Source organism: Rhea americana, unplaced genomic scaffold, assembly GCF_003343005.1.
Source record: "Rhea americana isolate MKP2758 unplaced genomic scaffold, rheAme1 scaffold_173, whole genome shotgun sequence".
In the NCBI taxonomy this organism is placed as follows: Eukaryota; Metazoa; Chordata; class Aves; order Rheiformes; family Rheidae; genus Rhea; species Rhea americana.
The window spans coordinates 683,074-698,863 of NW_028185850.1; the positions used below are offsets into that span (position 1 = coordinate 683,074).

A 15,790-nucleotide genomic window follows, 5' to 3' on the forward strand; every position below is an offset into this window, starting at 1 on the left:
TAAGACAGCGCCTCTTCCACTCCAGGGATGAGCACAGTCATTCCTGCGTACAGAGGGCCAGCTCCACAGATACATGTCCTTCACTGTGTGCTACCACAGAGAAAACAGATCTCCCAGTTTCCAAGCATGCTTCGGTCTGTAGCAACTAAGTCTCTTCAGTGCTGTTGGTCTCCAGACTGATCAGCTAAGMTGATAGCTGTCAAGTTTATAGTGCCCTGTACACAGATCTAAAAGAATCCACTGTGAGAATAAGAGGAAGCAAACTGAGCACCACTTTTCAGGGTTTCCAGGAGCTGGAGGGAGAGGTAGGTCTAATCTGAGCTAGCACAGATGAATGACACAGCAGAACATCTCACAGAGAGTCACTTGGGTCCAGAAGTCCCACATCTACCATATCCAAGCTCCCACAGATGAGCTGCAAACAGCTCTTAGAGGCCAGAGTAGTATTTAGTTCCCTAGGCTTTGCTGCAGCATTTTTCATTCCCTGGTGTAGATATGCCTTAGGAATATAAAAACTGCCCTGTGAGATGGAACTGCATGGCCACACRTGCCGGTGGAAATGGCATCTGCTGTAGCACTGAAAAGATCCGTGGTTTCAAGCTGAACTGGGAAACGTGCCTCAATGTTTTAAGACAGGACCCTCATTTTAGAACTAAATACAGCTATCATGTGCTCCCACACACAAGCACAGCCTTCTCTCACTGTTATTATTGTAAAAGACTGTTGCCAGAAATGGCATATCACAAAAGTGAGGTTAGAAAAGAACGTTGTGTGCCTGAAGAAAGGAATCCCACATCAAACACGCTTTCTAACTCAACTGGATAGTCAGGCACTGGAAAAGGCTACCTAGGAAGGCTGTGGGTTTAAGTACAGGTTATACGAATGTCCTTATATTTAACACTGCCCAAGAGCAAAGCAATGAACTAGCTAACCTCTTCAAAATGCTCCCAGGCCTGCATTTTTATGCTTTCTTTTTATTTTTTTTTATGATGCTCAATTTAGGCAGTGGTATTTTTAGTGGAATGGTTTTGAGATTCTAGCGTGAGATGAAAGAAATTTTAAAGAGAAGGAGTTGGGTGGGGGAGAAGCAGGGTGTGATTCTGCACCTATTTATTAGATGGTAGTTTTGGTATAAAAAAGAAAACTTACAATTCTTCAAATGCCAGTCACACATTTGCCTGTTGTATTGTGGCASTCCTTAGCTATTTGGAGTACTTGTCTCTGTTCTGTGACCATGACTTTATTCTGTGTTGTTATTTAATGATTTTTTGTAGAGGGCAAGCCGAGGAAAGGTGTGACATACCCATCAACTCTTGAATATTTTTCTTCAAAAAGCGCAGTTGTTAAATCAGGCAAGTATTTTTGACTGACCTTCCCTCAAATCCATTCRTATCTATCTGTTGTAGTGTCTCAGTCGTATAATACAAAGGTTTGATTGTTCAATTCTGAAGTTAATGCATCTGTTTTGCTCATCAGTATTAATATCTCATCCAAATCCCTCTTAATAGTTTTTATGTTAACTGTATGGAAATTATTCCAGCTAATTTATTTTACTCTATTTTTCCACAGAACTTCTATTCCTAAGTAGTTTTCCTCTTCTTTTAAATCTGTTTGAAAGTATGATTTTGTACTGGTTATATGAAATCATTTGAGATTTTACATGTTGACTTTCTCCTAGTGTTATTCCTGTTATCTCTTGGGATGTTCAGTGTGGAGAGTATAATAATATATAATCATAGAGTATTAATGATAAAAATGGCAATTTACAGCAGCCTTAGCTAAGGATAATATGATAAGGACCAACTCTGTATAACCGTTTTAGCTTGCTTCCTACTCTGTCAGACTCAACTCACAGAATCACAGAATCAGTAAGGTTGGAAGTGACCTCTGGAGATCATCTAGTCCAACCCCCCTGCTTAGCAGGGTCACCTAGAGCATGTTAGACAGGGTTGCATCCAGGYGGGCCTTGAAGATCTCCAGAGAAGGAGACTCCACAACCTCTCTGGGCAGCCTGGTCCAGGGCTCCTTCACTCTCACAGTGAAGAAATTCCCCCTCACGGTCAGGCAGAACTTCCTGTGCTTCAATTTCTGCCCATTGCCTCTTGTCCTGTCACACAGCACTACTGAAAAGAGTTTGTCCCCATCCCCTTGACACCCTCCCTTCAGGTACTTGTACACATTGATAAGATCCCCCCTCAGTCTTCTCTTCCCCAGGCTGAAGAGGCCCAGCTCTCGCAGCCGTTCCCCATAGGGAAGGTGCTCCAGCTCTCTGATCATCTTCATAGCCCTAACTCAGTTTTAATAATTTTGTTGTTTTGAAAGGTCTTTGATTATGTCTCACATCAGGTAGTAGTTGATACTCAAGTGTAMGGAGGTGTCTCCATCACTGAAATGCTACTTGTTTGTGCTTCTCGTAACAGTATAATATCCAGACTCTTCCTTGGCAGTATGAACAAAAGCAAAATTAATGTCTTACAGTACCATACTTCACTATCAGCAGTTCCTAGCTATCACAGCTCTTTTGCTGAGCTGATCCACCATGAGCTGTGGTATCATGAACGGTGCTGTAGCTTCTACATAAACTCAAAACACTTGCCACTGGGTGTATCCATCCAAGGTTGCATAGAGATAACTTGGAATCTGTGCCCTTCATCTCTTCATTATCATTTGGTCTATGGAGGTAAATTATAATGCTCTTTCCTCATCTTTACACCTTTACTTGCTCAAAGGCACTTTTACATCTGAATGCTCGAGTTGTTTAGACTGAATATGCATCACTTGAATCCATGCTTTCGGCTTGCAGTACCTTCGTGTTTACAGTCAAACAGGCACAGACTCATACATGCTCCTTGACTAGGCACATAGAAATCACTGATCCAAATATTAAGCTCTTCTAGAAGGGAGGAAATACCTTGGAAACTTAGTCTTTTTCCAGGAAAAGTTCACTAAAAACAGATGCCTTCATTCCTGAATGTGCCCACACTTTAAGTATCAGCCCAAATGCATCACGCCAAACCAGGAACTATCACAGCCAAGATAGTGCTCAGCTGGCTGCAAGCAATGAGTTCTTCTGTAAGTGCTAAAACCCACATTACATGAGAAATAGTGTAGGAATGGGGAATGCTCTCAAATCACATCTCAGTTATACAAACAAAATATCCAAAGACTGTGACTGTAGCAATCRACAGATACTAGCAAATTCCTTCACTTTGTTCTTGAATGAAATAGTATGAATGAAAATGTTAGGATCCTAGTAACAAAAACTGTGTATTTGTGCAGTGAAAACCCAGGATGACTGTAGGAACAAATAATATCTATTTTATCAAAAACCACACTTGAGAACTCCGCAGCCCTGTCCCACACGCAGCAAAGAGCTCTGACCACCAGAATCAACCTTCCCCTGAGACCTCTTTGGCCCCGCCACCTCATCCCAGGCCTCTCGGCCACACTGTGCTGCAAACAGCTTGCTCTAGAGTGCAAGAGCCATCTTGTGATAGAGGATTTCCTACCTTTGTTTAATTAAGAAAAGCTACTTTTAAAATTCTGATTTAAGTTATAGAGACCGCATTACACAGTTGGATACTTAAACCCCTTATCTCCAGGATCTAAAGCGAGTCCTTTGAGGATTACACTCACTCACTGCCAGATTAGTGGAAAATCTTGCTTCACATCTGATCAACTGCAGAGATGCAATTTTGGTCCTGGTCCCAGGGGCACTGGAGATTCATAGTGCTTGACATTTCTGTAAATGTTGCTGATGGTTACAGTGCCCTCCGAACACAGGGTACAGCAAGAAAAACCTTCCCAGAATTACAACAATTCACAGCTGGTAAAAACAACCAACAGTTGCTGTTTTTAAAAAAATAATACAAATTAATAGGAAACTATTAACCCTGGAGGAATTTCTAAAATAGGTCAATGCTGCCAAAACAGCTAGAGAAGAGAAAAAAGTACAAGATTAAGAACCTCCAGTACTCAATCAGATCAAAAAGCACAGGCAAACTCTGTTGCAGGGTGGAGATAACTGAACTGTAACAAACGTTCCAAATACTTCAATGATTCTGGGTCTTAGAAGAAGAAAAGACCAAAGAAAAATCTTTCCTTCTAAGCCAGTGCATAGAATTCAGGTTTTGGCCCCGTGATGATTTGACAATGTCAAACAAGAGATAACTGCATCTGGATGAGAATTACTGAAGTATCACATGCCAGCTAGTATTCACCAAACACCCTACACACCCTGTGACCCTGATTCTCAGGACAYTGCTGCTCAGAGAAAAAATAACAACATGATGAATTAATCTTCTGAGTCTGGGTTTATCAGTGTTTATTGCTCACTTCTGAAGTTCTACTGACATTGGCAGGAGCTTCTGGGCAGGTACTGCCTAGTTCAGACACATAATTAGGCACCAATAAAAAGGGGTGACTGTTCTCTAGAGGCAACCATCACCTTCTGTCATCTAGGAGGAAAGCTCTGATGAGACTGACTAGCCTTTCCAAGCTAGGCAATGGGATGCCTCCATTTGAGGATGGATAATCTCTAAAGAGGAGAATTAAAATTATTTTCTCCCAAAGCTGCATTTCCTAATGTGCTTAATTTTGCTTCAGAGCCTAAAAAAATGGAGCAAGACATAAAAGCTATGAAGAATGCCAGCACCTCGAATGCTTCAGAAAAAGCATCTGAACAAGGTATGGGTCAGGGATCCTGGCCCCTCTTTCCAAAGTCAATTACTTTATCCCTCCCAGCCTAAGCTGCCCACAAACAGGAATATATAGGAGACGGTTTCAGGACCTGTGCCTGAGGGTGCATGACAACTCGAAGAGAGGGCACCCTCACAGCTTAGCTTCCCTCTGTGTTTTGGGTGAGTTCGTGTGTCACGACCTTTGAAAGCCTACATTACAGCTCTCAACTATTTCCTATGAGGAAAATGTGCCCTGCAAACCCTGCTGAGACGCTGCGATGGAGGTGGACATCCTGCCTGCTGGAGCATGGAAAGGGCCAGCCCTCCTGAACATGTCTCTCACTCTAAAGGCTCCATTAAAGTCCCAGCAGTATGTGCCAAGGGAAAATCTTACTGCTCTTTGCCTTGTCACTGGGTTTTCTGCTATATTATTAGCTCCAGCCTTCTTTGCTCCTTGCAGTCCAGGGTGTAGAGACCGCAGATACCCCTGCTCCCCATTTCTGCAGTACCACATTGCCTGGGAAGAACCACTGTGCTCTCTGTCTTTTTTTTTTTTTTTTTTTTTTTTTAATGCACCAGCCTAGAGCAGGGCACAGCTCAGCCCAAAAAGAGCCATTCAGATTGAGTTTTTCAGCTGAGTTGTTCTGCTTTTCTTCCAACCCCTCTTTCAGCATTATCCTATTAAAACTGCCTGAGATCTGAATTTTTCACTGGCTAGCATTAGGCAGTAATTAATCCACTGGACAGTTTCATGATGCYGCTTTCCAAAAGGAGAGCATCCAGGAATAAAATACAAGCTTGTGCTGCGCAGCAATGAATAAACTGCATAAAGACACATCATTCCCTTTCAGTGTACAGTTTGTCAGGCAGTCAGGCCATGCCTGGGGATATAGGTGGAAAGGAAAAGAACAAGACTGAGCTGAACATGGCGTATACTTTAGGGTAGTTTTTTGCAGATAGATGGAGAAGATAACAGTGAAGGCTTTTTTTTCTTAAGCTGATGACTTGAAATAATGGTAAGCATGTCACCAATTTTGCATAAGGATATTTAGGATGCACATTTTTTGCAACTAGAATTGACTCTTCCTCTCACAACAGATGATAAACTTTAAAAATAGTATCAACTGTGAGMTGAGTCAAAGTTAGGATGAAATTGGCACCCCAAAAATTCTCCTCTCCCCTGCTTGCCCCAGCCAAAGCCGTAACGCTCTCCACTCCAGTTCAGAGCAGCTCCTTGAATTATTATTTTCTAAAAGTTGTCGTTTGTCCAAAAGTGTTTTAGTGCTGTGGTAGGTAGTGCGTATCTTATTCCRGTCTATGACTCAGAAGTTGCCATCTTTTATTACCAGATGTCAGTTGATTTCCATTTATATGGACTTTCTAATTGCCTAATTACACTGAGAAAAAATGACAACAAAACAGAAACTGCAACTGAAACTGGCTGTTTGAACCAATTCATAGCTCTAAGACATCTGTCAAGTTTATAGGTTTTCCTGTCCAATGTAGAGAAAGTGTAGGGGAAATATCAAGGTTATGACAGGTTGCCGTCAGCACGCTCCAGAGCAGTGTAATACTGCGTCACACAGGCACGTGYGTTACCTGTCTGCACAGCAATGAAGGCACAAATGAATCCAAAGATGATGATGCCTGCAGACATCCTGAGGAAAATGCCAGTGTCCTGGTTGCCTTAAAGAGTGAGCACCATTAATGATGCTTCCCCGTGTGTGTCACATACCCAGCTAATGACACGCRCTGATTTTGTTCAATGTTCTGAAAGGCAACACAGTCCACAAAGAGTACCAGACATCTCCAGTACCGGTACCAACTACACAAATTGCCACCACAAGCCCAACTCAGATGACCAAAACAGCAGATGCTTTCACCACAGCAACAAAGCCAACTACAACACCTGTGACAACCAGAACCACAACAGTTGCAGCTGCAGCCAAGTCTCGACCTGCACCACAAAGAGTTAGAGAYACAGGTTAGTAGCATGAACTATGAAGCATTGGGGTTTTTTCCTAAAGTTGGAGTTTTCCTAAAAATTCAGCAACWGGAGATGAAGTTAAATGTGCTGTTGTTTAGTAGATCGTGAACATGTATTCAGTAGTTCAATGTGGAAATATTAATAGTGGATAAAGAAATTCATTCCAGTAGATGGGCTGGAGTTAGAGTTGCAGTATTGACTCTGAGATACATACAAGATTAGTGTGTTTCTTATATTCTACACTCAAACAATGTGTATAGATTCTCTGAGATAAGAGCGGCTGTATCTAACTTAGTTCGTCTGCAGCACACAATGCAATTATGGCGAGTCCTTATCTCTGCCTGTAATATACTGACATGAGCTGTTTCATGTGGGAGTAAACTTTTCATTCCCAAAAGTTTTTGTAATTTTCAGTTGTAATAGTCAACAAATATTTCTTTGATTCATATACCTCGACTGAGAGTTCAAAAAATAGGTCAAGACTCTGTTTAGAATTAGTTTTATGATAACTTTCCAAGAAGTGAGAGTTGTAATATATGTTTTTTGTAGCARCTCTTGAATTTTAAAGATGAAAACACCCTAAAGGAGTTCTCTTATGATTTTTGCACATTTGCAAAAAGATTTTTGCAAATCTTTTTTTTTTTTCCTTCCCTTCATTTATTCTCATTCATTAACATCATTGTTTTTTTGGTTTAATATCTGAAAGACAAAATCTCTTGTTTTTAGGCTCTAGCAATATCCACCCAGCATATTCATCTGTGGCCGCTGCAGCATCAAGTAAGTACAGTGAAGAAATATGTGCCATGAGACATGGAGTACTGTGTATTTTAAGGAAGCAATGATTCAATAACAACCTTTAAAGGCTCAGCAAATTTAATGCTTGAAGCCAAGTCTGGATATAAACCAAAAAATAGACACTTGGTCTGATTGTTAGAGATGCTAATCATCCACAGCTTTGGAGAAGCCTTTTTCTAGTGGATATCTGCACATTTCAGCCTTGACAAATGCTAGATTTGGCAACACCTGAGATAAAGCCYGTGCTATTTGAATTATATTTGCATATTGCTTTCTGCAGTCTTAGTCTCTCAGAGTTTTGAGCTTGTTGTAAGATACATAATACAGATGGTTGCATAGCTATCTAAACTTAGAGCTGAGAGCTCTGAAATGCCGACTTAAATTAGATCAATGATCTTTCGAAAACCTCAGGCAGTGGTTCTGAGCCTGGCATAAATGTGATGTTATTCCTGGCATCACATTTGTGTTATTGACAACAAAATCGTGGCTGTTCAAAGCTCTTCATCCTGATCCAGAAGCCTGCTTCCATTCTAGCCTGCAGGCTTCAATACAAATATTTAGAGGAGTTTCCCCATACAATGTGCAATTTCTCAGCTGTGCGGTCAAGTAAAGGAGAATACTTTCAGCTATTTCTGAGTGCTGGAATATGATTGCTTTCAAATGAAAAGGGAGGTGGGCCATCATTAGGTTTTATGTTCTGACACTATTTCTGAATGCCTTGAGCTCAGTTTTGCTCTCACAGACATGACTAGAGCTATCCCTGCARCCTAGTAATTCAGAGCCAAAGCACATGGCAGGTATCTTCTGGCCAATTCAGGTGTTGAGGGAAAGTACTGTTAAGTCATATTTAGCTGCAAGTCTGGAAGTCTTCTACCTCACTATGTCTACCTGGAAAGCCCAGGGAGAAAGAAAGGGGCTGAGGCGAAAGGTTTTGGTTTTTTGCGGCATATTCCTGCAATAAGGCAGGTGTTCACCCTCCAGGAGAGCTACAGCTGGGCCTTTCAAAGAGTACRTATGTGTGGGGGGAGTGCTCCATTTCCTACCTGTCCACATCAAAGGGGCAACAGGTACCTGAGGCCCCATAACCATCCACCTTCGTTAATTCCCTCCTCTTCTGAGGACTAAGCACAAGCGACCCTTGGCAGGATCTGTATGCTCCTGCACTCTTCTAGGATAGGAGCAGGTGCTGAGGGTTAATCTTACARAGGGAAATTTGCAAATATGTATATGGCAGGATTTACTAAAGTGCCAACGTAATTCGGTGGGCTTTAGGTTCATTGTGAATCTGCCTCATTTGGCGCTTAAAGTCCCTGTAAACGTGGTCCTATTTGTTGTTTTCTTTTCCATTTCATGTTCTTGCAGGCTGAGAACAAGTGAGGCCTTTACTATTTCTACTGATAGTTAGAAAAACCTATTCAAGTTTCCCCAGTCAGTAAGAGATCCATCTCAAGAGTGAAGTTCTGGCAGCACTAAAGTCAGTTTGAAGGTTTCATGTCTTTAATAAAACCAAAACTTTAGCTGAAAAAATGAAAAAAAAAATATAAATAAAAGCCTCTCACTTTTGGAGGTCTTTCTAAAGCCACCTCACTGCAATTTGGATGCATGTTTCTTCATAATGCTCTTTACTGAAGTTCTAATGTAAATTAATCTCCAGAAGATTAAAATGTCAGATTTTGGGACAGCTAATTGTGAGCTAGAGGAGTAGTGGAGACTTACTTCTGATTTCATGGACTTTATTTTTAGGATCATGTCCAGCATGTCTGTACTTGACATTTGGCTTCCTAACTTCTCATGATGTCTTCTTGATTCTTAAGAGAAAAACTGGTTAAAACCGACAGAAATGACAATATGTTTTTGAAGTTATGACCACATATGAAGTAGTATCATCAGCTTTTTCTGTCTGAGGAGCCTTTAGGGCTCATTCCTCTTACTCAGACTGGAGTTTCTGATGATGCCCTTGTCTTTACCACAGTTTGGCTTGACTGGACTCTTAAAAAAAATAAAGAAACTTTGCGGGCAGAATCAAATGTTCTCCTGTCTATCTTGGCTCACAGAGGCTCACAGATCTACCTCTCACTATATTGGTAGTTTGCCTGCAAAAGACACCTCAAAAGTAAATACCCTTGAAATAGAGCACAGTCAGAATGAGCACTGCTGTGCCTGCTGCTAGCTAAGGTGTTTCCATTTCCAGCCACTGGCATTGGCAAAAGTTCACAGGACCAAAAGCAAAGCAGGACTTACGGCTTTCAGTGTTGAGCAGGGGGCTAAAACCACCCATCCTAGCCATTGCTGTTCGTGTACTTCTCTCCCCTTTATCTTCCATAGCTGTCAAAGATACAAAATCAGGGAAAACATTGACGCTTTGCTCCACTGCAGGACCCCTGACTTTAATGAGTCAGAACTGCTAAATGTGAAAATATTGATGCAAGTAGCTTCACATTTGACAGCTTTTCTTACTGTGCCTTACAAAAGAGGCACTAAGCACACACCCAAGTGCTGCAAATGCATTTGCCCTCTCCAGGCGCAGCTTCAAGCAGTCCTTTCTTGTGTAGCTGCTTGGACCCTGGATAGGGACTGGTATAAAGCCAGTGCTTCTGTGAACCCTGGAGTCATAGTCAGTCATATCGCCAGCCCTCCATGTGTGACAGAGAGCACAGTCCCACATTAGGGCACTGAGGTGGCAGTTAGTTCAGCATCGGCCAGGAAGCACCTGGGCTTCTTTAGGCAAGTCCACTGTCCTGTACTCGGTGCCCATCTCAGTTCTACTGTTCCATCTCTTTCCTTTTCAGGTCATGACTCCAAGCTGGTGCTGTCTGCCACTGTACTCTACAGTGCTTTCTGTCYTCAGTCGAGAGCATAGTTTTGGCACTGCTGTAGTAGTAAGAAAAGAAAAAAAGAGGAGTAGAATGTGGAGGCAAACGACAGTACTGCAAACACTATAAAAAGCATTGAAAAGTCTTACCCAGTAGTTCCTAACCATCAGGGTTTATACACACAGGAAGCACTGGAGAACAGCTGGAATTTGGATGCTGTTTTTTCCTCTGAAGTTAATCCTGACCCATCAAAAGTGCTGACAAAGTTGCAGCAGACCCTCCTGCCACTCATGCTTTGTGCATGGAGTAGCTGCTCCCCTTCTCATACCAGTTCTCATCACTTGCAAGGTCCTCTCCAAACTGCATTTCTCTCTGCTGCCCTGTCAGCTGTTTTGGCCCATCTTTACTGACTCCATGCCTCCCTGCTCACTACAGGACTTGACAGGACAGGTCATGGGCTGAGACTGGTTTCTAGCTACAGATCTTAGCATGCTTGCACGTCACTGATCCCAAACCCCATTAGCTCTCTATTCTGCCTGGCCATATTTAATCTGAGCCCTCCAGAACTGATCTCAGTTTTGCATTGCACATTCATTCCTTGCTCTATTAGCTGCTCATTATTTACACTCATTCTCATGGTTTACAACCACAGCATCAATCTGAAATGGAACCTCTCTGATCTGGGTATTTAAAAGGTTTCTCTGTTCCACTGCTTTAACTTCTGACCCAGTTCTCAGGCTTCACTTGGAGACTGCCCATCCCCTTTCTTTATAGACTTCAGCTCCTGCAAAGCTCTGCTTTAATGAATACTCACATTTGCACACCACAGACTGATTTGCTCCTTGTATTTGAAAGAAGAACAACCATTGCAGACCCTGGAAGTTCAATTCCAACTTTTCCCCTTTACCACTGCCATGGTTGTCCCAGCCAGTGAAGACTTAGCAGAAAGCTTACTGTGGGGCCACTGGTTATGTGCTGGTAATRTGGGTGACACAGCAAGAGTAAATAGCCCCACGGCCCAGCACAGTCAAAAGGAGCTGAAAGGGAAGGCTGGGCTGCCAACGTGGTGTAAAGRGCATGGCAGGCACGAATGCAAGCTCAGTGGCATAAAATACTTCTGATACTGACCTAATCTTTCTCTTGCCCCTCTCATACTCTGTTGCTACTGTCCTTGTAGAAAGTTATATACTGCTCAGTTGTGGCAAACCAAAAATAAGGAGAGCTCTTGGGCTCAATGGTCATTCTCTTTAGGCTCTTTGGCGCACACAGATCTCCAGTGTGGGAAGTATAACTTGTGAAACTCCATACAACACTGCTGCATAAGCGGACATTTCACTCAAAAACCTGAAAACTCAACCTCATTTGCTAGCTGAAGGTATTCAGGAGAAGAAGCTTTCCCTCAAGACAGTGCCTAGAAAACCCATAAAAGGTCTTCCAGTAGCCTGGAAAGGTTCTACTTTGGGTCAACCATAAAATATTTGCTGTCACCTAATTTTGCAATGTCAAGGCCCCAAGGAGCAGCAATTCCTATTTTCTGAACCAGCCATTCAAAATGGTCTCRTTTATGCTATCTTATCCATAAAAATGTCTCATGGGACTCGGTCCAAAGTTCACAGAAGTCAGAAAAAATATTCTCATTGATTTCAGCAAGCTTTGGAAGTCATCTTTGCCGGGAAAACTAARTAAGTAAAAGCTTGTTGAAGAGTAAGTTTATTAACAAGCTGCTTAATGAATGAATGAAATGAAAGGCATGACTAAAGACACAATTTCCACCTGCAAAGCCTTCAGTAATTTTCAGCAATGGGAATTTAATATATTAACCCAATCACTTCAAAAAGCCTTTTGTGAAGACAGTGCTGAAGACATTTCAGACACACGAGTCCTCCCACATTCGTACGGTCATTGTCTCACAGTTACAGTCTACCTTCTTGCCTGTGTCTGCTTACTGGCTCTCGTCACAGGTTTTAAGCTATCTGCAGGAAGGGTTATATTCGGTCTGGTTTGGCATTTCCTTCCCCTCACAGCCAGCACAATTAGAAGCTATTGAAATATAAATAAAAACAGATAACAAATGTAAGTGAGATAAAGAACCTTTTCATGGGAAACAAATCACAGTAATAACTACAAGTTTTCTTAATGTAGGCTGAGTCCTATTCCAGTGATATTCATAACTGAAGCAAAYGTTAACTAACCTTTTCTGTGTGACAGAACAAAGCTGACTCCAACCCTACAAYGTCAACAACTGAACAAGTATGTTAACAAAAACTCTCTGTATAGGAACCAKGAACTCTGATAGCTATACAATGAGACTAAATGGAGATCCCAGGTAACAGCAGTCTTGAACTAAACATGGTATAAATTACACTTTTCCATTCTGATGTCCTCTTAGGACAGCTTCAGGCTGCACAAGGAAGAGGACAGAATACAGGTATGTTTTAAATTAGTAAGAATTAGTAAACTTTTGTCACTAGAATATTAGAAAACATTATGTTTAAATTCCATGTACTAACCAATATAATGTTTTCAAAGCATTCAGGGGCACTTCCACCTCCTCAAGCAACAGGAATATTTTACGACCCAGTACAGGTAAAGGCATTAAAATCTCTTCTTTAATTTCTCCCTGTAGCTAGTTCCCCACTTATGTCTACTGAGACATGTAGCGATGTGTTGTATTTCCACTCCTAATCATGTTCTTAGCAGGATGCAATGCTAGCAGGCATCACATTGGTTATTGCATGACGAAAGTATAACTTTTAGAGAAAAAAAGAATAATTCAACTCATAATTGTTCTCAAAACAGAATTCTAAATTCATTTGTAAAGGTCTTTTATAGCATTTCCTGTTGCAAAGCAGCAAGAGACCTTTGTGTATATGCAAGTTTGGGGACCACTGGCCTGACCCTTAGARGAGACGAGTGCTTTCAGTTTCCAGGGACTGCATTTGGTCAGCATCTCACAGGAGGTGCAGCTGCACTGTGCAGCACCTACTAACATTTAAATCCTTTTCTTCTTATATCTCCCATTTCTGCTTTTAATTTCTTTTTTTTTTTTAATCCATAGTTGCCATCTTCCTTTTCCACTCAGTTCAAAAACATGTATAAAAAGACAGTTTGTGCCAACTGTGTGCCTTGCAAACATGCTTATGTCTCCTAGCCAACTGATGTCTAACCTCTAACTTTTTTGTAAAATCACACAGGTATTCAGCGCCAAGAGCCTGTTGCAGCCCTCCGGAAGCCTGCTGGATCTCCAGTCCATCTGGGTGAGCAAGACTGTTAGAAGTTGTTTTTCTGCTCTTTTTTATAGTTTTAGTAATCCAAAATAAACCCACAGGCAGTATTTCAGATTGTTTTCATGTATCCTGGAGGAACACTAGAGCAATCCACATGTGCTGAATGCTAACTAGCAACTTCCTGAATGTGAAAAGCAAAGGACAAGCTCAGTCACTGGTGAGCTGTTGTTTCAGGCCGTGGGAATGAACATAGACCACAATGTTTGCAGTTTTCCTTTTTTGTTAGTCAAAATGTGGAACAAAAAAAAATCAGTTCTGTGTAGCCTATAAGGTCTATGAGCAAGCTAAATGTTCTTCTCTTCGTGTTGTTCCCAGAAGCCCTCCAAGCTGTTTGCAACCGTGGAGATTGCCTTTAATACTAAGCGTAGAAACATCAGCTATACTTTCCTTCCTCTCTGACTGTGAAATTCAATAACATGTTTTGCCAGCAAGCAGACCTTTCAGTGGGCCCTCTGGAAGGCTACTGACAACTTTATGTGGTTCCAGAGTACCCAGTTCATGTATAAATATTACTTCTCACTTGACCTGAAGCAGAGTCTCTCAGAAGCAGCTTTTGTTAGGGAGCCAGAGCCAGTCACCCTAGGYGAGAAGGTGCTGGGTGACAGCATGGCAGGAAGGGCAGCACTCACCAAAAAAGGTGACACGCATACCGCAAGCAAGCAGAGCAGAGCAGGTCTGGTGGCAGTGCCCAGGGTCGGCTGACAGCCCAGAGAAGTCCAAACTGATGAAGGAGGTCTGAGGTCAAGGCAAGACATCAGGCCAGCAAGGCAAGACGTCAGACTCAGCACGGTGAAGGCTGGGCTACACCTGCAGTGTGGCTCAGGCATGGAGCAAAAGCAAGAGTCAGAGCATTTGTTTGTCCTGAACTGCACAGGTGGAGGCCATCAAGGACACTTCTCATGGCTCAGTTGTTTCTCCGAAGCCTGGCACAAAGCTATGCTGTGATGCAGTTGCCCTTGAACCAGGCAGAGCCTGCTGGTCCACTCAGCACCCTGACAGCTTTGCTGAGGGCTAGAAAGTACACAGCAGGGATACTGCAACAGAAGAGAGCAACATAGTTGTAGATGTTAAGATTAGAGGCCAGTAGTATGTAGTATGACTTCCTAGATAGTACAGGACAAGTAAGTTTGCCCAGCAGTCTCCATCAAAATTACAATTTGTAGTTGACCTAGTTAGAGCATATTTAAAATGGGTACCCACTGCTCCTTCAAAGATTTACTCTGTTCTCTCACTTTTCCACTACTCCTCCTTGTTTCCATCATTCTTCCCTCTAGTTTCCACCTGTTTGTGTTTCTCATGTTCTTTTGCCATACCAGTGTCACAACCATTCCTTTTTCTACCACTTTTTTTTCCCTCTCTCAACTCCCTTTGTCCGTGTCAAAATCCAATGTCCTCCTTCAGATGAGAAACAGATGGGCAATACTTACCTGTACAGAACAGTAGGGCAAATAGGTTGCCTGTGTGTCCCTCACAGCAATGTGCTAAGTATGTGACACCCTGGGCAGGAGAAGAATAGCCCAGGATGGCAGGATTAAAATGGGGAGAGTCTTGTGATCTGGACCAAAGGATGCTAAAGGAGGCCAGTCGTCAATCTATCAGAATCTGTGCCTGTGAGACATGGAGAAACAGTGCTGAGACTTGTTTAACTCAAAGTCAGCATTTAATTCTGCCAAATATGTCGGCTTAAGATGTCTTAAGATTCCCCCCCAAGGTGATTACAAAACATAAACCTCATGAATGACTCTCTCTTCTCAATCACAGAAGAAGGAAAAACCCCACAGACACATACTTGCCATGTTCCCAGCGAGTCCTGATCTTTTTTTCGGCCCAGGTTCTGGCAGCTCAGATGTGTTTCTTCCAAGCAGCCAGTTTCTGTAGCGATCAAAGGGAAATTCCTGGACAACTCCTTGCTTTCTTGGAAAGGAGTGTTGTTTTTCTTGATCTTACCAAGCAAGCACACACTTTTCAGYGAACAACAATAATCAGTTCTACAGGCTTGGCCGTGCTCTTGAGGAACTTCCTGTCATTGGCTCTGGTTAGGAAAAAGGTGTACTGGGAAAACACCCATCCCGACACACCATTTGCCTGCTCTGCTTCTTGCTACATCTTGTTAAGAACGTCCCGTCTCTTCCAAGCTCTTGACAATGCTCATCAAATCTCTTGAAATTCCTTACTTGCTCAAGTACTTAGTCCAGAATTTTTTTTGAGACAATTATGCTCAGGAGTTGG

At 42.2% G+C, this 15,790-nt stretch overlaps 1 protein-coding gene across 3 annotated transcripts in view; it reads left to right on the forward strand.

Moving 5' to 3' along the window:
• The window catches only part of VIT (vitrin), a 62,460-nt gene that overhangs the window by 28,933 nt on the left and 17,737 nt on the right, over nucleotides 1–15,790 (forward strand). For all 3 annotated transcript variants that reach the window (XM_085301148.1, XM_085301149.1, XM_085301147.1), the window contains exons 6-12: nucleotides 1,275–1,352; nucleotides 4,606–4,686; nucleotides 6,457–6,663; nucleotides 7,393–7,443; nucleotides 12,664–12,702; nucleotides 12,804–12,860; nucleotides 13,469–13,531. In XM_085301148.1, coding sequence (XP_085157274.1) covers nucleotides 1,275–1,352; nucleotides 4,606–4,686; nucleotides 6,457–6,663; nucleotides 7,393–7,443; nucleotides 12,664–12,702; nucleotides 12,804–12,860; nucleotides 13,469–13,531 — 576 coding nt within the window. The remainder of the gene's footprint in view (nucleotides 1–1,274; nucleotides 1,353–4,605; nucleotides 4,687–6,456; nucleotides 6,664–7,392; nucleotides 7,444–12,663; nucleotides 12,703–12,803; nucleotides 12,861–13,468; nucleotides 13,532–15,790) is intronic.